The sequence below is a fragment of the Salarias fasciatus genome, chromosome 18 (assembly GCF_902148845.1).
Source record: "Salarias fasciatus chromosome 18, fSalaFa1.1, whole genome shotgun sequence".
Classification (NCBI taxonomy): domain Eukaryota; kingdom Metazoa; phylum Chordata; class Actinopteri; order Blenniiformes; family Blenniidae; genus Salarias; species Salarias fasciatus.
Window position 1 is genome coordinate 20,916,934 of NC_043762.1, and position 25,702 is coordinate 20,942,635.

Genomic DNA, 25,702 nt, shown 5'->3' on the forward strand with positions numbered 1-25,702 from the left:
TCGGACCACACAACGGCCAGGTCCCATCTAATCCCACCAGTTAAGAGCGTTTCAAGCAGTCAGAGTAACTAATCTCTGCACTTCATCGAGGCCAAACATTTCTGAAGCTCCCGTTATGTAACAACACACGAAACCCAATTTACGCAGCTCGGTTTTAGTGTGGGCCTCAGCGTGAGCCCTCCCCCACGGTCCCCGGCCACAAATTCCTCTCCTGAATAGAAAACAGCCGGTTGTTCTGGAGACAAAACCCGCCGCCGCCAGCATGGGAACAGGAGTTTACTGGGAGCAGGACTTTATGGTTCTCTCTGGAGAATGAAAACAACCATTAAAGTTTTATGTAGAAACATTTTAATTCACATATTTAATGCTAAGAATGACAATAAAAAAATAATAAATAATAAATAATACTGGCTCCAAAAAGATACAAAGATTAAATAAAAATCCTTCACCTACAAAAAAAAACTACATAGCTGATCTGCTACACATATAAAGGTTTTTCCACAGGACTGAAAATGTCTTTACTCTGGAAAAAACAACTCTGACTAAAACAGTAGATTTAAAAACTAAATTAAGTTCAGGACTTCTGTGCTCCGGCAAACAGCGTCTCCTCACCGAAGTGTCCTCAGCTTGGTTCTGAAAGAGAAAACGAAATAAATCAGTGCAACATTTCTCTCATAAACTTCACCTAATGTGACTATTTCTTTGTTAAACACATTTATAAGTCATCAAAACTTTTTTAGATTTTATGTTATGGAAGTTAATCAGACTTAGGAAGCAAAAAAAAAAAACTAAACTAAAACTAAAATAGAAAACAACTGATGGAATGTAGTGAATGGTTAAAATCAGGTTCTCACAACCCCAAAATATTAAAACAGATTCGTAACAGTGTTTAGTTTTTATTTTCATTCCCATGAAAAAAACTCAGTTTTCCTGAAACTGTGCGTCACCACAAGCAGAAGTGATCATTATGTTTTTCTTTCAGATTTTGTCTTCTGTTCTGTCTTCTCACTCTTGTTTTGATCCCAGTATTTGTATCTACTGTAATGTTAGCACGTCTGTTTCTGTCTATTCCAATGACTTTGTCACTAAATACTAAAAGACGACCGAAAAAACTCCAAACAAGTAATATTGTTAAAACAAAAAAAAAGAAAAAAAGAAAGCAATACGTTTGAAAATACTGAAACAAGATAACTTCCAGAACAGATGAATTGTCCGTGTTTCACCTGCAGAGCTCCGCCTCCCCGTCAGCTGTGCGGGTCTCCGTGACGACGGGTCGTCCTGCATGGCCAGCGTCTGATTGACGAACCTCAGCATCCCTGAGAGCGAGCTCAGGTCGCCGTCGTCCTCGCGGCCCAGCGGGGTGCCGGCGGACCCGGTCCTCGACTCGTCCTCCGGCTCCTCGTCCGGGTTCCCGTCGTCTCCTCCGTCCACCACGTACGTGAGCGGGTTGAAGGAGAGGTCAGAGGTCGCCGTGGCGTCCTGCCACCTGTGATCGGCTGGGAGGCGTGAGGTGAAGGGCGAGGAGGACGACTCCTCCTCCCACGGCGCCTCGCTCAGAGCCTCCCTCAGAGCGGCCTTCAGGCTGAGGGGCAGGTCCAGCGAGGAGGACACACTGCTGTCACACACCCGCACGCCCGACCTGTCCTGGGGCGACGGGCGGGTGTGTGTCGGGGAGTGTGCGTGCGTGGAGGGAGGACGTGGAGGCGGGTGCAGGGAGGGACCGTACAGGCTCTGCCGGTCGGCCGCTCGGCCCAGGCTGGAGATCCTGGCCTGGAGACGGGCCACTTCGGACTCCTGCGGGAGGATCACAACACACACTCTGATGAGATGAAAAAACATCTATGACGGAGTTTTCCTTGTTTATAAAATCTTTGACCTTCAGCAGCAGGGAGTCGTGGGAGTTTTCCACAGACTTCTCCGAGGCGAGCAGCTGAGTGTGGAGCTGAGCGGCCTGGACTCTGGACTGGTCCAGCTCAGCAGACAGCTGCTTCGTCTGGGCGAGCAGGCGGCCGTTCTGCTCTCCGCTCTGCTGCAGCCGGATCTCAGCCTGACGGAGCTGCGTCTGGAGACGGCCCGCCTGGCTCCGGGAGCGCTCCAGCTCCGCCCTGGTCCGCTCCAGCTCCGCCCTGGTCAGCTCCAGTTCCGTCCTGGTCCGCTCCAGCTGGCTCTGGCTCTGCTGCAGTTTAACGGTGAGCTGCTCCTGCGAGGAGGAGATCTGCTCCGAGACTTTGAGGAGCTGACCTCGAGTCTGCTGTAAGGAGTCCAGCTGGGAGTGAGAGAGGAAATGAATGAGTGAACACTGAGCCTTCTGTTTCACATGTCGAAAAACACATCCTCGTGTTAATGAATGCAAAAAAAGTACTTAAAAAAATACATTTTTGAAATCTGTCGCTTGCAAAGTGTACACGATCAACAATTCAGTGAGAATATTTGAGCATATGTTACAGTAAGTAACAACGGTCCAATCTCAAGACGATCATATGTTTTCTGACCATCAATAAATCATCATTGTTGGCGTAGAAGGAATATAAAAAAAGGAAGAAGCTCCCAGATGTGAGAAAAGACAAAAGTTGCAGCAGGAAAATAAAGTGAAGAAATAATGAAAGCAACTGAACACATCAGTGGGAAGTAAGATGTGAGAGAAAGAGTTGACGTAGGTAGAGAAACCGAAGGTGGAGGAAAGGGGGAAGTTGCGGACAGCTGCTTTTGTTACTCTAAAAAAAAAAGAAGAAAAAACTAAAGTGAAAAGAGGAACAGAAGTCAGACATAAGTAAAGAAGATGAGGAAGAAGAAAAGACGTCTCACTCCTCCGTAAGCTCACGAGACACAAATCCCACCGACGCGTCGAGTCAGTCAAGAGGAAAAGTCCAGTTTTTACACAAACCTCTGTCAACTTCATGAACATGGACCAAAGTTAAAAAGAAAAACCTCTGGATATCACCTCTGTGTTTAATCTGGCTACTCAGGCTGCTGCTTTCCTGTCTGACTACATTTGAATATTTAATCAGTCGTAATTATTCTCACTCCTGTAAACACTCATAACCACTGTGATTGTGTAATGAGGACAACTTGTTTTGTTTTATAATAAAGACCATTAGAATGAAAGTACTGTCGTATGTGTGCATGGTGGATTTCAACACAAACACATTAACTGCAATGAGAAACATTTAGGCACCGATTAACATCAAACATGTTTTTAAACTGTGAGAGGAAACCGGAGAACCATGAGAAAACCTACGCAAAGCGAGAAAATAATCAAAATAATCGAGTTGTACCTCATAGTTTTGAATACAGGGTGTCGCTGTAGCACTCTGGAGTGCTGTTACTCTCAAAAGGTTTTTAAGCTCTGAGCATTCAGTGATCTTCACTGCGAATAAAGAAGCGTTTCAGCTGATCTAAATGGTTTAAGTTTTCATCCTAGCGGAGCTCTGATCGTACTGTTTGTGGGTAAATTCATCCCATCGTACAGAGCCGACCCCGGCCCTCCAGCTGATGTACCTCCTTGCCGTGCTGCTCCTTCTCCAGCTCCAGCTCCCGCTCCAGAGCGCCGACCATGCACTGCAGCTCGGCCTCCGACTGCAGCCGCCGCGCCTCCTTCAGGGCCAGCTGCTCCTCCGCGGCGCGCAGCCGCGCCTCCTGCAGACAAACACATCCAGGTGAGCGGGTTTCTACCACGAGGTAAGGATGAGGGAGAACTGTCAGCCTACCGTCTCTTTATTCTGCAGCTTGGCGGCGTCCAGCTCTCCGGTCAGAGCTTCACAGTGAGCCTGAGCTTCTTCCAGCTGTTCCAGCAGTTTCCTCTGGCTCTGCTGACAGGCGCACAGCTGCTGACTCAGCTCCTGGGACTCCTGACCTCAAAAATACCAACAGTGTGAGTGTAAACGAGATTAAAGAGAGGATTCATCCGCTCTGTACTGGGAAACGGAAACACACACACACACACACACACACACACACACACACACACACACACTTCAGGTACCGCTAGATAATATCAGACAGAGAGATACAAAGACTCAACCGATGTGGAGCAGAAACAATCAAACCGACGCCGTCGCCGGAGTCCCGACCTTGGTGTTTCTGTCTCGGAGGTCCCGCCGGGCCGCCCTCAGCTCGCTCTCCCTCTCCTCCAGGCTGCGCTGCAGAGACTCCACCTTCCTCTCCAGCTCCTGCTTGTGCTCTCTGATGGCCACATCCAGCTGGCCCAGCTGAGGACGGCATCATGGGACACCGGAGGGGAGAAGTCAGACCCGCTGGCCGCATAAACGCATTGGAAATCTGAACACAGAATTGTGTGTGTGTGTGTGTTGTACCAGTTTAGCTCTGTGCTGGAGCTCCCCCTGTCTTTCTTTGAGAGCGTTATCAAGGTCTAACGCTTCATGAGTTCTTTCCTCCAACTCCCTCTGAGTCTCACTGCGAAGTCACACACACACACACACACACGCTGAACCACAGGGAGGATCTTCGGTGAGAGTGTCTTATCTGACAGTCTTATGGTGAAGGCATGTCTGAACACTGGGCTGTTTATTTTCATAAAACTAAAAACACCACGGGGGCTGAGTGGTGAAGTGAAGGAGTGCAGCATCCTGTTTTCACTATTCCTCCATGAAAGTTCACCCCATGTAAAGTGCTTGATGTACAACATTTCACATGATGCCGCGCAGCATGCGTGGCGTTTTCATCTCTGTCAGTCACACCAGTGTTTTTCACACCATAAGTCAAGGTTAAATACAAAAACTTCCATGGTTTATTACACAGGCTCCACTTAGGATAAAAGTTAAATTCAGGATACAAAAACATACAGCAATCTTTCAAAAATGTGATCAGCATGGATTTTATCTCTGTACAAATATACAAAAATTTATATTTCACCTGACAAACAATACTATCTTCATTTTTATGACTCCAACAAGCAGACGATGTGTTTTAACACAGCTGATTTCCTCCATTTGAGGCTCGTGTCGCATTAATTCCTCACCTAAGCTGCACAGTGAGTTTCTCCACGGTGGCCTGCCGCTCGTCTGACACGGTCTGGGTTCTCTGCAGGACGTCCCTGAGCTCCTTCAGCGTCTCCAGCGTGTCGGCCAGCTCCGCCCTCACCGCCTGCAGCTGCCCCTCCAGCGTCTGGACCTGCCGGGCGCAGCTGAGCCGGTCGGCCTCACAGCGGTGGAGCTTCTCCTCCAGGTCGAACACTGAGGGTCCGCAGCGCAACAAGGACTTAGATCAGGTGGAGATGAAGAGCACGCCTTTAAAAATGTAACTAGTTAAAACTGTCACGTGATGGATCGTACCTATTTCGCTCTTGCTGGCGAGCTGCCGCCTCACGTGCTGCAAGCTCTCCTCCAGACCGCTGATCTGAGAAGCCTTTTTAATCAAGTCCGACCTCAGATGCTCCACGTCCGACTCCTTCGACACCAGCTCGCCTCGGTACTTCTTCATCTCTGACGAGAGATGGCTGCAGAAGCAATGTGGGGAAAAAGAAATTCCATTACCATCCCACTTTATTTTCATTTTGTGAATTCTTCTTGGAGGTGAATTCAAACGTGAGTGATGAATCTATTTCAAACAATGAAGAAAGTGTGAACTCTTCCTTGCATCCAGCTTTGCCCTTACCTTAGAGTCAGCATGGCTCCCATTGTACAAACAGAAAGAATCCTTCAGAAGCACCAAAGTTACTAAAATTAGCTCAATTAAAGTGAATTTTAACAGGTCGTTTAAATACCCAACATAGTTTCTCTACTCTGACCAGCAGCCATGCAGAACAGAAAGGCTCCGAAACGCAACAGACTGATGTTCGCAACTTTGGACAAGCGGCGTTTCCATTTATACAGACAGACTGAGAGCGGGCAGAGGAGGGGAGGAGGCGCAGCGCTGCAAGCCGAGGGAAATGGGACGTGGTGTACTCATAAGAGAGACCTGTGATCATTTCTGCTTCTGGCCAAGAGGCATAGTATACTTACTCAAGTATTCAGAAAATACTAACAAGCAAATGTTTATGCAAACTGTAGCAGACACATAATGATACCAAAAACACACATATGACAAATAAAAAAAAAAACCTTTACTATTGACAGTGGAGCTAGATTTAGCTTTTAATGTAATATTTACTATATCTGGAGCAGAGGAGGTGAAAACATTTCCAATGGAACAAAACTGGTTCAGTTAATCCTGTAGGATGAAGGGATGAAGTTCAAAAATGACAACAACAAAAAACAAAAAGGGGCATTTTAGTTTAAATTTTGCAGTGAAAATACAAAATGTGACATTTGGAGTTGCTGTTCATCAGCTATTGTGACTTTTAGTAGGTATTTCAACCAACTAGGAACTGAAAAACAGCTTCATTTTTTTCACAACTTAGAAATTACATAAAATTATATTTGAAGCATTTTCAATAGCAGCAACAAAAAACTGTTGCCCGAACGTCTCTCAGGTTCTCGATTCAGTCATATTCGAGGCCTTTGGTCTGTAATACTTCCATATTTCAGTTGATCTCCATTCCAGGGGTACCAAACAGACTGAGACTTGCTTTCTGAACAGCCTTACTTCAGACGTATTGTGTATTATTCAGCCCAGATTTTAAAACGGCAGCATTCAACCATCTGTAACTGAGCAGTGAGGTCAGTGCAAAAGTGTGTATTTACCCCTAGCAGGAGTTGCATTGCGCGTATCGTCTTTACCTGATGGACTGAGAGAGCTGAGCGTTCTGCTGGTTCAGTTCCTGCAGGCTCTTGTCTTTGACCTGAGCGTCCTGGTCTCTGCTCCTGACTTCCTCCTGCAGGGAAACCCGGGCTCGCTCCAGCTGCAGCTCCAGGTCAGACACCTAAAGACACAGCCTCCACTTCAGCTTTGGTTTTTGTTTTCCCTGACCTGAAACGAGCAGGGTGATGTGTCCTAGTCTGAACAACACACAGTATCCATCATCTTCACCACTTTTCCCCATTTCAACGATATAAGGGGGAAGACTGCAGCAGGACAGGCCTCCAGCCCATCAAGAGCATGTCTGTGGAGTGTGGGAGTAAACTGCAGGGCCTTAAGAGAAGTCTCATACACACAGACATGGGGAGAACATGCAAACTCCGCACAGAAAGGCTCCCAAGCTCGGCCTTGAACTGGGAATATTCTCACCGTGCAGCAGCCGCTCCGCCGCTCACCCAAACATTAGCTGACATGCTGCAGACGGTTCAGCCTCGAGGGCAGATTTCTCGCCTGTTACTCAACAGATCTGCTCATCTGCTGACTCCTCTCGCTGAAAGGAGCCCATTCTGCGGGTTCTTACGAACGCAAAGTTCATCGGACATCAGTTTTAAAAATACTCAGCTGTTGATGGAGCGGAATCACAAGTTCACTGGGCTTTTTCCCCTCAAGCGATGGTGAGGATTGGCCACAAGTGTGTAAAGAGCTGAGAGGTGAAGATCACGGTCAGGTTCACACGTCCTGTGTTTCTGAACTTCTGTTTTGTTTTTTTTTTCATAAAGGACAGATGTTTTTCTCAAGAATCAAGGCATTAGATTTTCTTCACCTCCTTCATTCTTCAATATTTCATGATGGGATGAAAAACATTTTAGGAACACATCCTGAATTAGCGCAATACAAAGTAGGGATAAATCTAAGATGCGAGGAGGCTCAGGTCCAGCGTTCACTCACAGAAGCCTTTTTGTAGGTACTAACCACTGAGAACACCCCTCAGGCTGATCCCTGCTTCTTTTCACTACAGTGAAGGCCTGATGTATCGAGAAATTCACATGTTATGAAGCTTTTTTTAAAAGCTTCTACTGTCTGAGTGTAGACTGAGCCTAAGTTGTACACATTGCTCCAGAAAAAATTACAAACTGTCATCAGCTGTTATAGAAGACAGATAGAGGAGTGGAGTGGAACATGTTGCTATCGCTGGGTTGAAGCAATATATGTTTGACAATCGCTGGTGTCCAGGGCCTTTCGGCATCACTGCAGCCGCTGCACCCATCCGCCTGTCAACCTCACCTCCATCCTTCACCAGCTCATGAACAAAACCCTAAGACACTTCAACTCCTCCACTTTAAAGCTTTCTGCGGTCGATATAACATGTATCTCACCTCCTGCTGCAGTTGGCTCTGGCTCTCCTCGAGCTCAGAGACGCGAGCAGTGCTCTCCGTCAGCATGGTCTGCTGCTGCTGCAGAGCGACCTGCAGCTGCAGGTTCTGCTCGCCGGAGCTCTCGCACGCCAGGCGGGCGCTGCAGAGCTTCTCCTGCAACGACGACACCTGTGGAAGGAGAACGGAGGAAGACTCGAGGAGGCGTTCCCTTTGAAGCACAGCTGTGAAGTACCCGACGCTTCACCTGCTCGTTGCTCTTCTGCAGCTCCTCCTCGTGACTCCTCTTCGCCTCGTTCATCTGCTGCAGGCACAAGCTCAACTCCTCTCTGCATGCGTACAGAGACGCCTGCAGTTCGGACACCTGACGCAGAAGCAAACGGTGGCAAATCACATATTCCAGGTGTTGAGATGAAGACTGTGATGGGATTCGGGGCTCGTGTTTGATTCTCTGGTCCCGGGACATGTGTTGGTTTCAGTCACTAGTTTTGTACGAACCTCTGCAGCAGACTGAGCCTTCTGCTCTCTGAAGCTTCGCAGCATCTCCTCCTTGTGTCTGACTTCAAGCTGCTTCTCCTGCAATAAAAGTTCCCGTTGTCCATCCACTGGCATCACTCTCTGCAGTGTTGAATGATTAAACGTGTCCTCACCTGTTGGAGTTGGTGGAGAGACGTCTCCAGCTGCAGAGCTGACCTCTGAGCCTCGTCTCGCTCCCTCTGCAGCGAACTTAACTCCAGCCGCATCTCCAGCAGTCGAGTCTGAGCCTCTTCCACAGACAGCTGCAACTACAGTAAGCAGCATGTGAAAAAGAGGCTTTGCTGTCAGTCACGCTTTTCTCTCTGAATTCTTTGCATTTCTCTTGGTTGTAACAAATTCTATACCAAACATGTAAAGTTCCATACGTATGACACCATCCAGACATACAGACAGAGGGAGAGTTCAGTGGACAGCAGGCAAACACACCATTTCTATCCTGTGTTGTTGCTCTGTGTATTGATGGGACTGAGCTTGTTTGCATTTTTCCAAAGCCTGCTGATGCTCCTTCTGCTGTTTGGTCAACAGTGACTGGTAATGCTGAGCAGCACTCGTCTTCTCCTGCAGTTAAAAGACAGGAAAACAATCAAAGCTTGCTTCTATATCTCTGCCAGTGGTTTACTGCGGCCCTAATGGTAAAGAGAAACAGCATGCAGTCATGAACTGGTGTGCGGCTGCACCTGCAGCTGATTCTCCAACTCGGTGTTTTTCAGGGCGGCCTGGCCATAAGCCGAGCTTTTCTCCTGTAACTGTTTCTCCAGAGCAGCAACTCGAGAACTTTTCCTCTTTAACTGAAAAACGGGAAGAAAAAAAAGGAAAACAGTTGGATTGAAAGATGAGTTCTCCCAAGTATAATCTCTGAAACTTAGAGGAGAACGGCGTTACCTCCTTCTCGGTGTCAGTGGCTTGGCTGACTCTGTCCAGCAGCTCAGTGTGGAGACTCTGGTAGTGCGAGGCTCTCTGGGCCATGGCGCTCTGCAGGGAGGAGATCTCCTCTTGAGCTCGGCTCAGCCGCTCCTGCAGCCGCTCGACCAGGCCGCCCTGTTTCCTCCGCTCCGCTTCCACAGCCTGAACCGCTCGCAGCAGCTGCTGGTAGCCTTCGCCTGCGGCGAGGGGAAAAGAGAAAAGAGAGCACTGGGATGTATCTACTTCAGGAATAGCACGTGGTACATTTTAATCTTATATAAAAAGGAAGTGTTAAAGCAACACTAAGGAACTTTCAGTTTTCGTTAATTTTGGTGGCGCCAGTGGACAAAAGCGGTAGTGTTTTGCCTGAACGAATACTACAGTTCCCATGAGGACTAGCGTGTGGCATCAAATTGCTGCTCCCGGTGGCATGCTGTCGGACTGAACTCGCCTTCATTTGTTTCCAGTGGCTGTGTGAAGGACGGATAGCGACGAGGTAATGAATCTAAATGAATCTAATGGTAGCTAAACAATGTTATATCGTGATGTGACGCATGCCGTAAAGCAGTCCGCACGTTTAGAGTTTTTTAGTGTGCAGGGTTCCTACCACCCTCCTCACAGCTGCTTAGTCCAAGTGAAAGCAATACTGACGCCCTCAGCCCGTGACAGAGCGATCATTCAACTAGTTGTAAGTCGAAGTATCATCACAAAAGATATTAAAATGTTTTATTAAGGTTGAAAAGTTCCTTAGTGTAGGTTTAACAAATATAAATCAAAAATGAATGAATCCACCCACCTGGCTTCAGTTTTAGCAGGTGTGCAGTTCCTGAGTAATCCATTGGAGGCAGCATACAGGGATGAGCGCAGAGTTGCCCTACTGCATCCTGAAATTAAAACAATTTATATTAATTGCAACAGATAACATGTTAAACTCTGCAGAGTGTGGCCGAATAAAGCAGCAAACTTGAATCAGTCACGCAGGAACTTCTCTACCTCCCGTAGATGTAAAAGTGCCAGCACGGCCTCCAGGCCGGCCAGCTCCGCCTGACACTGCTGGGTCTCCCGCTGGCTCTGGGCCAGCCTCTGCTCCTGGCCGTGGTTCAGCGCACGGAGGTCCTCCAGCTCACGGCGCAAAGAGGAAACCTTCTCTCGACCCTCGGCGCCTTGCTCAGCAAGCTGGCGCTCCAGGTGCGACGCTTTTCGAGCAGCTTCTCGGATCTCGGCTTGGAACCCAGCGGCTGCAGCTTTGGTCTGCCTCAACTCCTCAGTCAAATGGCTGAAGAAATGAGGAGGAGCACAACAGTTCATTACTAATGTTGCTCGGCAAAGCAAAGTTGCTTCTCTTCTTGCAAATGAAAATGAATAAAGCTGTGAGAAAGTGCAGACAGTACTTCATTTTCTGGCCGTGGTCGGCCTTCTCTCGCTCCAACGCTGCAAACTTCATTTCAAGTTCTTCTTTGTCACCATCGCACTCAGCAAGACTCTGCTTCAGTTTGCTTTCACTCTCCGTTACCTTCAAAGCATAAATTAAAAGCAATTTTCTTTTTTGGCATGAAAATGCATGCAAAACAGGTTCACTAGTGAAGTGAGCGCAAAAAAGATCATTTACCTTCTGGAGCTTCAGGGAAATGGTGGCCTTATAATTTTTGAATGCATCTTTGAGCTGCTCTGCATTTTGAAGCGCTTGGTTTCTTTGTTGTTCAGCTCTGAAAGGAGGAGATGTCGAACAAGCAGTTACTAAAAAAAAAACAAGTATAAAACAACTTAATTTTCATAAAAGCAAATTAGACACAACCTGAAAAAAAATCACAGAATTTTATCTTCAAATAAAACAACTAATTCATTTCATTTCTGTTAACATAATGCAACACTTCCACTGAAATGAAAACCAAATAATGAAAGCTCTATGTCCAGATAAGCACGGAACCTTTTTCCCAGTGCTGCCCTCTCGTCCAGCTCTTCTCTGAGCGCGCTGAGCTCTTCTGTGAGAGACGCCACCAGAACGTCGCCGTGAGCTGCTGCTTCCTGGCAGCACTCTGCTCTCAGCTCGGCTGCCCTGGGGAAACACACACAGACACACACTGTCAAATTATCAGTTCAACTGTTCAAATTGATTGTAGGATCAAATAAGTTCTAATTATTTGAAAGTCACAGTCTAGCCAAAATAGAAAAACGTCTTTTGAATCCGTTAATCCAGTTTTATATAAATGACTTGTACAAATGGCAAATATAGTCTTAACAAAGCAGTATATTATTTATGGGGACAGGTATGCAAATACCACATTACAGTTACATAATTAGCAACATCAAAAGACGTCAAGGTTGAAGACATACTTTAATTTTTCAGCCTGATCCTCCAACTCTGCTTCAAGCTGATGAATCTGTTCAGTCAAGACCGCCACATTGCTGCTAATCCCAACTCTCGGGACTCTTAGACAGGCCTGGAAAAGAAAACACTTTCTATATACTTGACAGATTTCATCCTTACAATCCCCAATAAACCCTTCCTCTGACGCCTCAACATTTTGATACCTTGGAGGTAGGTAGTTCATACTGAAGAGGATCGAAGCTGCTGATGAGTTCCTCATCCTGTATTGAAAGACGTGTGTTCTCTTGCCGCATGCAGCCAAGCTTCTTTCTTCCAGAAACAGACTCCATGTCGACCGGCTAGGCTTTGAGTGAGCACACTAGACAGTGGAAGGAAACAAGAGCTTGGATGAGAGGTGTTTGTTTACGAGAAGATGTGAAGTACGTTAAGGTAATCACCACGCATCTCCTTATCACAATCACCTGTAAGTGTAAGGTTATGAGCAGCCCAGAGATGCACAACAGTAACAAAGATGAGCGACATCCCTGAGTTTGACATTAATGATGGAAGTCATCAAGTCTCAAAACACTTAAAGTAAAAAGACAAGAAGTTGAAGTGTTTCACACAGCGTGGCTGTGGCTGACAAAAACTGATCATAATTTTGATCTCTGCTTTGTTTTTATGCTCCTTTTGTAGATAGATCTCTTGTATTTTTATTATAATTATATTAATTTTAATTTCATTATAAAGTCCCATTATTTGCAAAGCGCAGTCTGCAGATCATGCCTACCTTTGGAAAATACAGATATATGAAACTTCTGAAGCATCCCCCTCATAAAAATAAACAAATAAATAAATATACAAAAAAACAAAGAATCATAAGATTCATTTCATGAAATGGTTTAGCTTGAAGGTTCATGTTCCTGAGAAAATGGCTCTCTTTCCCTCACCTTGAAGATGGAAAAGGGAAGCTTGCTCTGAGCAGCAGGTCTCTCATCTGCCCCACTAAAAAAAGAGAGACCTCTCGTGGTCAACATCTGAACTGACGCCGATCAGCATCAGATGTCTCGTACCGCAAACTGGAGACTGCCCGTGAAAATGCTGTGAAAAAACGAAGCAGTTAAGATATCAAGAAAGTTGCAAGTACATCAAGTAACAGCGAAATTAATGTGGTCCAGTTTAAACTCCGCGTGTGTGAGTAGCAATGCATGCTTTTCTGCTTTTCCTTTTTAACTCCACACTTTAGCCAAAGGAGAATCCCCAAACTAACCAGACCTGAGGCCAATTAAGTCAGCCCGAACAAGTGAATCGTTGAGTAAACTAACCGATTACAACGCAGTCGTGTTGTCAACATAGATGACCACTGCAGAAAAAACGAGAGCAAGTTCGCTAAACCATCACAGAACGTAAACAATAATGCAGCCTGGCTCAACAGGTGGCTAGCTAGTTAACTTTATCACCTTTTATACAAAAACTACGAAAAAGATCAACATACAGAGTGGCGGAGTGAAGGATAAAGGTGCTGTCTTGTCGCTGTAAGAATACCAAATCATTTCCAGAGTTTAGATGAACAAAATCCAGCGAGGTAATCCAGAGTAGATGCAGTAATTTGGAAAGACGTCCGTAGTTTGTAATTCCTAGCCTCCGCCCACCTCCCAACAACGCACTCTGTGATTGGCTACCGCAGAACTCTCCGTGCCGTGATTGGTGGAAAGACTGTCAGTGGCACGAGCCGCGGTACGCGGCGCGTTCGGTGTTGCATTCAAGTACCTTCTCGCTGCTCGGCGACGGGAGCTCTAACCTGGCAAATCATTCAAAACTCGAAACAGTCCAAAATATCAGGTTTTATTTATTTATTTAACAAAACAGTCTCACAGGTTACACGTCAACCTATATAATGATGCATAAAAATGTAGGAAGAATCTCAAAACAAAATCAGACGTATGATGTATGTTCTTTGGCTGCAGAAGCCTGCTGTGGGCTGAGACACCGGAGGAAGAGAGAGGCTTAAAAATACACTGACTGCATCTCTCAAGAGCGTCTTCAACAAAAAGCAGAATGATCTCCAAAATGAGACACTAATACCATTTACCTCTTGCAATGACTTACAGCATTTTAGTTTTCCAGTGATTGTTTTTTGACTTGAATCGAAGAAGCAAGTGGATCAGTGAAGTAGAAGAATATGTTTGCAAAATAAACAAAAAGCTTAGACTGATGAATATGACCCTAATAAATGAAGAAAAATGATCTGAGAGTAACACTGACCAACAACAGAACAGCCCATTCTGAATTCCTACAACAAGCTGCACATCTATCCAATGCACAACAGTGGATTTTGGGGGGAACACCCTGAGTGATTCATGTAAATTAATGTTCCAGTAATAAAATGAAAACAATTGAGTGCCTGAGTCAAATTGTCATAATAACTAAAGTTGCTCATGACAAACTCATACACATAGGCAGCACAAAGAAATTCTTCATGAGTGAACTGGGATTACAATATCAACAATTTTATTAATCTCTCCAACAAGTCTTAACTAAATTGGTTCCTCAAAGTTTCTAATCATTTTACTGAAGTCAAATCAATTTGTTTTTTTAAAAAACATACATATTCACCAAGTTTTACTTCTACAGATTTCTTGACTTGTTTTGCAGAGTGGATAGTTTATAAAACAACCATTTGAGTTTGCTTGTAAACCGAGTATTTAAAAAAAAAAAATCCCCTTGAATGGGAAAATGCTGCCTTGTACAAGATGAAAAGCTCCAATATTCTTTCAAAATGAGACGTAAACCCAACAGGCGTGACTTGATATGTTCAAATGAATTACTTAAAACAGAGAACATGTGCCAAAATAAACAGCAAATCAAGCTAGAGAACAAAAAGAAAGATAATAATAAATGTGGTATACTTCTGTATAAAATAAACATTTGCAGCAGCACGTCTCTTCTGTTTGTCCACTTCTGCTCACAACCGAGTACAAAACAAAGCGGACGGGATCAATGAAGCCCAGAGGTACTCCTAGCCGGGATGAAGCCTGTTTGTTTAAAAAAAAATGAAAACCAAACTATAGTCGTTTGTTGCATGAATGCAACTGCTAAACAATGTTTGAATGAAGCCTCCCCTCCCCTTTTTTCCTCTTCCTGACGACTACATTCTGTCAACAGACCAACAGCTTCATTCTTAACTGGTCTGGAAATGGAAAAGCATATCTCTGGATTAAAAAAAAAAAAACAAGCACGTCCACAGATCGCTGAATTGCCTGCATGTGCAGCTGTTGCACAGAGGAGCCTTTCCTTGGATCATCAGGGTTTTCTGTAAACATTCAAAGCAGGGACTTACAGATAGAAGCACAATAACATAAGGTGTGTGGTACACTGGCAACTCTTCAGCTTCATCGGTCAACTGTAGTCTAAGAAGCGCGTGAAAGAAATGAACGTTCTGACAGTCGGTCTGGGTCCCAGTGCAGGCTTTACAGGAAAAACGCTCCTGTCCACACCGAGCAAAGGCATTTCTGAATTAATGCTCTGAATACGAGTCCTCACAGCTGGCTGGAGTCAAACCGGAGCGTCTAGGAAGCAGTGACTCCTTCCCACTCCACCAAGTACTGCACCTTGCCATCCAGAGTGACCCGTCTGGCCAGGACTTTATATTTCTCGCCGCACGCCAGGCGGCCCTCTGCTCCGAAGTAGCTGTTGATGGAGCTCTTCAGGTGGGACAGCTGGCTGTTGGGGTCCATGCCGCGAACTATGTCCGTCGAGTGAAAGCCGGGGAGGGTGCTCAGCAGCTCTTCGGCCGAGGGGTTCGTTTCAGCGTGGCTGGGAGGGGGGATCTCTGGATTGGGGGTCTGCAGGGCCCGTCGTGGTCGGCCACGTTTCCTCTTTAGAGGCGGCGGGGAGCTGGGCATGATGGAGGGCGTTGTTCGCGGCTTGCTGGAGCTACAGAGACTGGAGGAGGACAGAAACATTAAAAAGACAGTTGATGTTATTCGCTTGTGAACTGGGAACCCTGCACATAAACACAGAAAATTTTCAAATCTCGTAGAGCTTTTGTGAGCTCAATGTGAAAACCAGGCACGTGCAAGTGCACGTTTACCGTGCTACAAAAAAGATCCAGAAACATTTTTTTAAATCATCCGTTTCGTCAGATGAACAAAACAATGAATACAGTAAAAGGGTTGTCATTTATCTTGTAAATTGCTTTATACAGGATAAAGCTGGAAGAGTGCTGGGTATGTGAACAGGTCTCCGGTCCAACAATCTGACAAGCGTCTCTAAAAGAGTCAACCGTTAGCTTGAAGTGCATGTTTTGTCACTGCATGAGATGTTTGAGCACACCAAGAAAAACCCACGCAAACAGAGATGACACGCAAACCCATGCCCTAAAAGCCATCCCACCCAACCGGGAATCAAACCACAGACATTCCTGCTCTCAGGTAAGAGCTCACCACTACACCACAACAGTTCACAGTTCTTAACTCTTCAGATGGGGACTAAACATGGTGCATTAAACACACCACTCAACACAAATGTTACCACGTGTAGTAACGATACACCCCACTTCTATTTATTGATTATTGCATTTCTGATTTCTTTATATTGATGCAAATGATGTGGGTCTCTATTCTGAGGGAACATGTGATTATAACATGTTTACTGACACTTCTTTAATTCTTCATGACCGTTTTGCTCAAGAAGATCCACTGAGGTTAAACTGTGGTCCATTCTTTTTCTGGCTTACAGTGATGCGTGAAGGCATTTCTTAATCAAGTGTGAAATTTTAACGCAAGCTGACATAGTGACAAAGTTCCAGCTTCTCGGGAGACATACCTGGACTGCCTTGAAACGCTAGTTGAGGTAGTTTCTGGGGTGCTCAGGGTTCCTATAGAGTCCACATCTGAAGTCCCTGAGGACAGCAGAGACCTCTCACTCCTGGTGGGGTGGGCACAGTGGGATGGAAAACACACAGGAGAGGACAGAAACATTACGTTACAGAAAGAGATCACGCTTTTTAGTTTTGACTACAAGAGGAAATGATCAAATCACATCAAACAAAAGCAATGCAACCAGTCACAGTCCTCACTTCCGAGAACAACAGTCATAACTTTCCAGGGTGTACTCACTTGATAGAGGTCAACTGATTCAACGTGTGGGACTCGAGTGGTAGAGGCTTCCTCATTTCCTGCTGGAACAAAAATAATCAGCATGTTTCAATCCATTCTGACACGAGTTCAGCATTTAGAGTGAGCGCAGAGGGCTTTCACACAGGAGGAGCGCAACCCCTGCGCTCTCACCTATACAAAATACCAATGCAACGTGCACCCACCCCCCTCAAAACTATGCACACTCCCAGTTCACGCCCACTAGAACACACACACACACACACACACACACACACACACACACAAACACACGCACCTGGGACAAGAGCTCACTGGAGCGTTGTGGTTTAGCCAGAACCTCCAGAGAACGTTCTCCCTGCTTCCTGTTTTTCTTCTTCTTTTTCTTCTTCTTCTTCTTCTCTGTGCCATTGGTTAGAGAACTGGGAGCGCTGGGGCAACAAGAGCAACATTTCAGAACGGTTTCGCACCAGACGGCCGTTACGGGACTGAAAAACAGTTACACTGTCGATTGCAGTCCGTTATGAATCACGCTGAATGGAAGAAAAAACAGCCAGGAACAAAGCGGACGCAGCATTTACACGCTCACTTTCTACCCATTCTTCATTTTAATGTTTCACACTAAATATCCACGGCTCGTAAGACACCAAACAAACTGATCTGTATACACAGAAGTTAAGAATAATACAACGCGATGGACTGTGTAGCATGTATTATCAAAAACTATGACAACAAAAAGGTTATTTGAGTTCGAGGCTCGAGTTTGTTTTTTTTTAATTAAAAAACATCAGTATCAACAAACTGTTTTAAATACTTAATGGGACCCAAAACCTCAAGGTTAATTTTAGGAGCAATCTTTAACTTAAAGAAAAAAAACCTACGCATAAATTGATAGGATGCACTGTGCTGATGCACAGTGGTACGCCTTAAAAAATAAAATAAAATCTAAGTTAAAGAGTGCAAACCTTTACCTCATGCCGCCTGGGGTTTTGGTGGACTTGCATCCCTTGATGGTGATCTCATGTGAAGCTTTCTCCACCATCCTGCCAGCTGGCTCGTCACAGTTGGGGGCAGAAGGAGGGAAACGGATCCGGAGGCCAAACAAGTGCTTCTTTTTCTTCACCTCCTTTCCTGACATGAACCTGAAGAGTCGACACAGACATCAGGACCATATTTGTTTTTTGCGGTGTTTTCATTGCATTCATTTTAAAACGCCATCTTGGCAGCGTCACTCATCTAACTGCTCACACGATAACTAGAAATACTGCACTTACATGCAGCTATTGTTGTTTAATGCCTCCAGAACTCTTTCGTATCGTTGTGATCTTCTCGTATTGGCGAGCTGAAGACACAGAAAACAAGAGAGATTAAATATCGACTAAAAAGCACTTCAGATCGGATCCAATGTAATCTGAGGCAGGGCAGCTTTTAGGGAAGGTCAATGCTAAGATTAGAGTCTTGTTGATGCATTTAAGCCACAACGTTTTATAGATATAAAATCAATACTGAGTAAAACTATTTGTGTTTGTTTACAGGCAGCACATGGCATGAGACGCATCCTTACATCCCCCAGCTGCAGCAGCTCCCAGTTGTCGTTAATGTAAACCATCAGGTCCATCTCCAAATCAAAGTACTTCTTCTTGTGAATAACACTCAGGTTATAGAGGCTCAGGTGTGTCACATCCTTCCTGAAACGATTTCATAAAAGCCGTTTTTCTCAGACTTAATTCAAACTGAAAAACGTTGTAATAATGAACAGGACTTAAAGTGATGCTGGTTTCTATAGAACACCGTTTTTAACAAAGGCTTAAAGCTTAGCATGTATCTTCACCTACCAGCTGAGGGGCAGTCTGCTGATGTACTCCGGTCCACAGTTACAAACAGAACAAACGAACACATAAAACCTGAAAAGAAAAAAGAAGAAAAAACAATCAGTTGGTGTTTTTAAAAAACAATATGACGCACATGAGTTCATAACCAGTGTAGCATCATTCCCAGTGCTAAATTCTAAGTATTCGACAGAAAAATCAACTTCTGCTGCAATGTAAAAACAATAATATTTGAAGGATAGATTGTGCAATGGCACTTGAAAAACCTAAATGGAATGACTCGTAAGATGTGTTTTCAACCCAGATTAAACAGTTCGGTGTTAATCTGAAGGCTGCAACAATGACAATCCCAACAATGCACCTTTTTTATTTGCCTTAATCCTTAAGCCTCCAAAACCTAACTGAGAAATGTTCTGGCCAACGACAAATTCAGCTGGTTTCATATTTCATTGTGCTCGGTCTTCAAACCGATTACAGCAGGATGACTTTCACAGTATAGGATGTGGGACACTGCGTTCAGTTGAGAAGAACTCAGAACTGTACCTGTCTCCAAAGAGCATGGGCATCTGGAGGCAGTGGAGACAAGCCTCGTGGAACCACTGCTGACATCTGTTACACTGCATCATCTTCAGGTACCAGCTGAAGGGAAACAGTGGCGCATCAGTTCAGCCGTGACAGGATTCGTTTCTCTCTCCGTGTTCGCAGTGTGCACGGTGTCACTCACTCTCCAGGACCACCGCAGTAGCAGTAGCACTGCTGGACGTTCGTCTTGTGGCCCGGATCCCACACCAGCTCATCCAGGATGTACGGAAAGGACAGATGGTAATCGGTGAGCTGCTCCTCCTCCTCCTGCTTCAGGTAGGCTCTGTCAGACGCCCCCCTTCTGTGTGCACTCCCCCTCTGTAAGCCCCAAACACACACACACACATACAGAATGTCATTCAGCTAATGATTTGTAGCGTCTCTTTTCCTTAATTTACTTAACCTGATAACCATTTTAATTCAAATTAATAACTAAGCCTGGAGTGATTTTTTTTTTTTGTTGCTAGTTAGATGTTTTTATTCTCAAATTTTTTGGGCCTTTCATCACTTTCATTTCACAACATATCATGTGAGTTTAATGTGTCTTCATTATACTTGCAACCAATACAGTCAGAATAACAGTTCAACCCTACATCTATTCAAGCAAGTTCATTTTATCTACATGGTAGTTTTCAGATAAAAATCACAAAGTGCTTCAAAATAAGTCAAAGACAACGCAAACACTAAGTTAATTAAAAATTCTCAGTATAAAATTGCCTCCGCTGCTTTCTAAAAACAGTCATTGCAGTCTGTTTCAGTCTATTTTTCCCATCAGAATAAAATGAAAATGACTCCTGTAGGAATAAAGGTAATCTTATCACAAGGGCCAGAAGGTCAGAGCAGAAGGTGTACCTTGGATATGGGCGGCGGCTCACATTCCGAGCAAAGCCACTTGTCATCGGAGTCAATAACAGCAGCATCGATGATGGGAGTGTGACACAGCTGATGGTAGCCTGGATGATGTCGACGAAGACATTTACAAAGTTATTCCATATTACAACAAAATAAGAGAGTTTTATGTTCGGGGAATGACGGTGAACTGTACCCTGTCCACACTTGTCACAAATGACAATCTCATTGGGTTCCTCTGACGTTTCGTCCTGACAAATGGAGCACACAATGTCGTCGTTGTCCTCCTCATCATCATCTTCATCCCCTAAGAAAAAACAAAACAGATTCAGTCAAGCAGATCTAGAAGATCTAGAACAGTTATATCCTGTATGAGGATGTAAAGATCAGAGCTCCTTGTAGCAAGAATCTCCCCACTTTGAAAGTAGGGTGAGCTTGACGACCACTTAGTGTAGAGTTTGCATGTTCCCTGTGGGTGGGTGGGTTTTCTCTGGCTCTGGGTTCCTCCCAGTCCAAAATCATGCCTTAGCAGTGATTTGATGTGTGAATGTGAGCGTGTGTGTGATTGCGAGGTGAAGGATGGATGAGAACAGTGGCTTTAATGGGGCGAGATACCATCAGCAAGGGCAGAGAGACAGGTAATTATCATGTGATGCATCCACCAAAACACACGCTGAGCTTTTTTTTTTTCTCCCCCCTTATTTAACTGACAGCTCCTGGAGTGAACAGACTGCGGCCTCTGAGTATCTTCTCCAGTCATCTAAACATGCGGTCATGCACTGCTACTGTACTGATACACCGAGCAGTTAACCGTCAGTGCCAAAGCCAAAGAGATAACAGAGAGAGGACGGCCAGCAGGGAATGAACAGCATGACACAAATTTAATCAACATTTCGGGGGGGGGGGACTCAAACTGCAGATACTCATGGGCAATATGCTGAAATGTTCAGGGCATATATGAAATGGGACTAGGAACAAGTGATTAGATTTGATGGGGATTAAATTGGCGGGGCAGAGCTGATTGGCAGAGGTCTGCGCTCTGTGGGTGCGTTTACAGTATGGGAATACATTCGCTGCACCTCAAACAACGTACCTGTTTGAATGTCTTTCCAAAGAACCCAAGACTTCGACCGATCCTCAAAAACAACAAAACATCGCTGCTTGTCCCGATCTATCTGGAAAATAAACACATTTGTAGTTGTTTAAAAATAAAAACACAGTGCTGAATATATGCAAAAAAGACAATAACTGAATTGAACAGCCTGAAGTGAATCTTTTTATAAATAATGTGCCTGTTAAACAAGTACAAGAAACAAAATTACTTGGTGCTGTGTTAGATAATAAATTGTCGTGGACTAAACATATTGATAAGATGGTATCCAAGATAGGAAGTGCTGTTTCTGTTGTGAAAAGGTGTGCAGCTTTCATGTCACTAAGCGTAATTAAACTAGTCTTGCAATCTTTAGTATTATCAGCTCTGGACTACTGTCCAGTAATCTGGTCTAGTACATCACAAGAAAATATAAATAAGTTGCAAATTGTACAAAATAGAGCAGCAAGAATAGCTTTGCATTGTGGCTACAGAACAAATATCATAGCCATGCACAAGTGTTTGGACTGGCTATTGGTAACGGAAAGATTATTGTATTCATTGCTGGTTTTCTTTAGAATTATTTTAATTTCAAAAAAACCATCAATCTTGTATAAAATGTGTATTTTAGTTCAGCTAGACATAGCTATGCAACCAGACATGCTACCAGAGGAAATTTCACATTACCTAAATCATAAACAAATTAAACGAATGGTTACGTATAGAGCTATGCAAGAATGGAATAAACTACCAGAAAACATTACACAAGAAAACAGCAAAATAATTTAAGAAGTTAGTCAAAAAAACATCTGTGTATAATAGAGACTTAATATGGGTCAGTTGAAATTACAAGTATTACTTAAAATTGCACCTTTGCAACAGAAATGGTTCTTGAGATAAACAGTAAAAGAGCGGGTGACTGTCAAATCTGACTTAAATTTTAATTGTTAAATCAGGGTTTTTGCTTCAATGGCGTTGGGTGTAATATGAAAGGGCAAAAGAAATTAGTTTTGTGTGACCAATATACATAATATATCTAGATCTATGTAGATATGATATGTAAATATTATATATCTCTGCTGACCTGGGAGCGGTCTTGTATTGTTTGTGTATTTTTTGTTTTATGTTGCATTTGTATGTGGATTGTTTTGAAAATAATGTAACTGCGTCGACACATTGTAAAGATGTTGTATGGACCCCAGGAGGAATAGCTTTGGCATTGCCATGCTAATGGGGATCCAAATAAATTAAAAAATTAAAGTAAATTAAACTAAAAGTAAGACATAAGAAGAGCCAATTACAATTTGCTCTCAGTGAGATGAAAACACAGCCCACAGCGGGTTAATCCCTCACACTAACCTTAGTGATTGTCCCCAAGTAGAACAAGCCATCTGACCACCTGGCCAAGACGTCCTGTCCCGCCGCGAACCTGTCGGACATGTCCTCTCCGTACTCTCCCCGGGCAGAGAGGCTCGAGGGAGACAGGGACACATCCTGATGCCTCGTCTGGGGGTGACCCACGGACAGGTGATCCACGACCCCCGAGTCTCTGAAAAGAAGACACTCGCATTTACTGCAATGAACAAAATAGAGTGGACAATGTTTTATGCATCGCTGTTCACATTCTGCATCTCTCTGCTGCTCGAAGCGCGACGGTGAATAATTCAGTTTGCACACGACTCATTAGGGCAACCGCTTCCAATCTATTTATAAATATTTGTCCAAGTTTGGGATGTCGTTTGCAAACTCTGTGGGTCAGTGTGTGATTTGAGGTTTTTGTGTACACTGGGATATTGACCACTCCAGTTGACACAGACAACTAATTCAAGGTTAGACGGTCCCGTCGTCACAGAAAGCACTGAAAGCAGTTATTTTAGAAAAAACAACAAACAAACAAACAGAGGCGTCCATGCTGAAACAGCTTAGAGCCCAGCTGTATCATTTATAGCACTAAAATCACACTTGCTGAACAGATATAGACTTCAGTGTATTATGAGGGACTATTATGAAATCAACCATCGAATCAGGAACTATTTCAAGGTCCCTGTTTCCGCATCACAAAACAAACAAAGACTAAAATGTGCATGTAGACATGTGGCACATTTTCTTCTGCACTCTCTGCTACACTGGCTGGTTTTGGAATTGGTGCACTGATATTTTTATACCAACACAGACTTTGATGACGTTTTTGTTGAAGTTGTGAGAATTGCCGCAGACCTGTGGAGCACGTGTTCTTACTTTTTGGAAGACAAGTTAACGGCTGGATGATTAAACATGTTTTATAACATTGGTTAGAATGCAATCACATTTTTAGTGAAGCTGAAGATAGAGTGGGGGTCCAGTTGGCTGCTCCTTTCTACTGGGGTCTCCACAGGAAGTCACTGCAACTTGCCCTGTAAAAACTGAGTGGTTTTAGTCACAACTGCAGCAAACTGTATTTGCACCCTGGTCTCTCGGGCCCAATTTCAAGACTTCTCTATTTGTGGGATCTTGTGAAGATGACAAAAAAGGTGAAAATCTGCTAGGTGTGAATGCATATCTGGATTAAGCATTGACAATCATGCAGCAAGACATACTGATTGACGAACAGAGGGTAGAAATTACCGGTATGTCTTACTATCACACCCTCAATGATACAACAATTTTGTAAAAAAAAAAAAAAAAAAAAGAAGAAGAAGAAGGTATAATTGCATGAGCATTTAGGACTCAGACAGGATGGAAACTTCTATAATCTCTAATGGCAAAAAGCTTGTGTGCAGACAACCCCTCAAAGCGCTATAAATCAGTAAATGAACAGTATAGGAGGAGATGAGTGTGTATTTTGGATGAGTAGTACTAAAAGGAGACAGTCAGCAGATGCAGTTCACTAAACAAAGAGTGGAAGATGCTGTTTCCTCTCCGGTTGATCCACACTAGAGGTGATTATCCTCTTAATTACTGCTAATTGGTAATTAACCAGACGTGCGGACACTCGGGCAAAGCTGACCACTAATATAATCAGTAAAGTGTAATTTAAAAAAATACAAATGTGGAACAATGTGTGGTTGAAACCAATTCAGCCGTATGGACAATTTTCTCTGTCAGTTCGGGTCCCTTTGTTCAGATAAGGAGGCAGAAACAGCTCCCACCGGGGCTAAAGGGGCATTTTGGTGCAACGCTGCATGCTAAGCGGACTCGTCGGTGCTGCGGCGGAGCGGACGGGCCCGGGCTGCCGGTGGATATGATCCCGGCGCAGAGCCGCGCAGCCCGGCCGTGTCGCTGGCCGCCGGACCCACACCCCCCGCCGCCGCAGCCGCCGGAGGAAAACATGACAACAATACCTCATTCGGGCTCCTCCGCGTCTACAAGCCGCTCGGACGATATTCAGACAACAAAACTGGACGTGGGCGACCGTGTAAAGCCGCCGCTCCGGGCCGCGGGACCTATCCTCGGAGCGCGCGCGTGAAAGTCGCGGGGCTGCTGCCTTCTTCAGAAAATAACAAACGGCTCATTTTCCCCCAGCACGTTCGCCATTTTGGTTTCCCGCTGATGAGGGGAGTGCATTATGGGAAGGAACTGCTGCTGCAGCTTCACCTCGCTTTTCCAACATTTGAAATTGTAGGCAGGGCATTTACTCTGCACAGCAAATCCGCCCATTTAAAGCGCCATTAGATCTCTTTATTATTATTATTATTGTTTAGTTGTTTTTTTTTTTGCAGTGTTGCGTCTTTTTCCCCCTGCAGTCTTGCCTTGAATGGCGCTGCTGATTAAAACCAGATTAATTACGGTAGACCAATTAAGAGTTTCCTGAAGCGTAAACACATATTCAAGATAAACATCTTCAAACTTAATTATGCTCAGCCATGAGCAAGCATTTGTTTTTCTCTGCAAAGACACAAAATATAGAAATTGAGATACCCAATGTGCATCTGGCCTTGTGGATGTTTCTTTGCAGCTTGCATGTTCTTCCTGTGCATGTGAAGGTTTCGGCCAACAGTCCCAGACGTGCATTTAAAACATAATGCTGCAGCCAAAGTCCTCACCAACTCAAAGAGGGTGGAGCACATTACACCTGTGCTTAATTTCTACACTACAATTTTAAATTTGTGTTAAAAATGTTTTTAATCCCCCCTCTGCTGATCATCATAACTTCATTGCATTTATTCTTGAATTCTAAACAGACAAATTAACTATGCAGGACAGCTGTGAAGATATTGAGTTGATGTAGTGTTTAATTTTCACCAGTAGGTGGCTCTTCTGATCAACACTTTGTTCATTTGTGTTGTTTCTGATAAAGATACAGCTCATTAAAAAAAGTTAGTAGTAACGTCGTGATCAGAATGAAACGTTGGATAGGATCTGTCTGTATTCCCCAGATTGTTTAAATGCCAACAATGCGGTACTGTTTATAGTCATGTAAACTACATATTACCCCACTG

General features: G+C 44.4%; 2 protein-coding genes across 3 annotated transcripts; both read right to left on the reverse strand.

Moving 5' to 3' along the window:
- Positions 1–410: 410 nt before the first annotated feature.
- On the reverse strand, positions 411–13,445 carry ccdc18 (coiled-coil domain containing 18). Its single transcript, XM_030115986.1, has 26 exons — positions 13,313–13,445; positions 12,768–12,918; positions 12,042–12,196; positions 11,844–11,950; positions 11,437–11,565; positions 11,119–11,215; positions 10,901–11,022; positions 10,503–10,785; positions 10,306–10,393; positions 9,489–9,706; positions 9,284–9,394; positions 9,033–9,164; positions 8,720–8,854; positions 8,568–8,645; positions 8,317–8,433; positions 8,073–8,240; positions 6,678–6,820; positions 5,292–5,455; positions 4,979–5,192; positions 4,314–4,413; positions 4,071–4,208; positions 3,708–3,848; positions 3,499–3,636; positions 1,877–2,266; positions 1,224–1,794; positions 411–633 (listed from the first exon to the last, which is right to left on the reverse strand). Exons 3-26 carry the CDS (start codon positions 12,165–12,167, stop codon positions 623–625), a joined length of 3,921 nt encoding a protein of 1,306 aa, XP_029971846.1. The 5' UTR covers positions 12,168–12,196; positions 12,768–12,918; positions 13,313–13,445; the 3' UTR covers positions 411–622.
- Positions 13,446–13,641: 196 nt separating this feature from the next.
- Positions 13,642–24,816, reverse strand: mtf2 (metal response element binding transcription factor 2). 2 transcript variants are annotated; one of them, XM_030114394.1, is made up of 15 exons: positions 24,605–24,816; positions 22,644–22,833; positions 21,288–21,369; positions 20,391–20,501; positions 20,198–20,298; positions 19,488–19,663; positions 19,307–19,402; positions 18,770–18,838; positions 18,499–18,622; positions 18,209–18,276; positions 17,906–18,076; positions 17,233–17,365; positions 16,938–16,996; positions 16,645–16,746; positions 13,642–15,762 (listed from the first exon to the last, which is right to left on the reverse strand). In XM_030114394.1, the coding sequence occupies exons 1-15, from the start codon at positions 24,607–24,609 to the stop codon at positions 15,387–15,389; spliced, it is 1,863 nt and encodes a 620-aa protein (XP_029970254.1). In that variant the 5' UTR covers positions 24,610–24,816; the 3' UTR covers positions 13,642–15,386. The 2 variants fall into 2 exon arrangements, with proteins under 2 accessions (XP_029970254.1, XP_029970253.1); XM_030114393.1 differs by having other exon boundaries at positions 16,938–16,999.
- Positions 24,817–25,702: the final 886 nt, after the last annotated feature.

What these genes read in the sequence shown, in the direction of transcription:
- mtf2 (XM_030114393.1), bottom strand. An exon ending in TTGTGACAAGTGTGGACAGG is followed by an intron (nt 20,299 to 20,390) that starts GTACAGTTCACC and finishes GACATCATCCAG; the next exon opens with GCTACCATCAGCTGTGTCAC. An exon ending in AGCGTTTCAAGGCAGTCCAG is followed by an intron (nt 15,763 to 16,644) that starts GTATGTCTCCCG and finishes GTCCTCCTCCAG; the next exon opens with TCTCTGTAGCTCCAGCAAGC.
- ccdc18 (XM_030115986.1), bottom strand. Translation starts at nt 12,167, where the DNA reads ATGGAGTCTGTTTCTGGAAGAAAGAAGCTTGGCTGCATGCGGCAAGAG. An exon ending in AGTTGGAGAATCAGCTGCAG is followed by an intron (nt 9,165 to 9,283) that starts GTGCAGCCGCAC and finishes TTTTAACTGCAG; the next exon opens with GAGAAGACGAGTGCTGCTCA. An exon ending in AAACTCACTGTGCAGCTTAG is followed by an intron (nt 4,414 to 4,978) that starts GTGAGGAATTAA and finishes GTGACTTCGCAG; the next exon opens with TGAGACTCAGAGGGAGTTGG.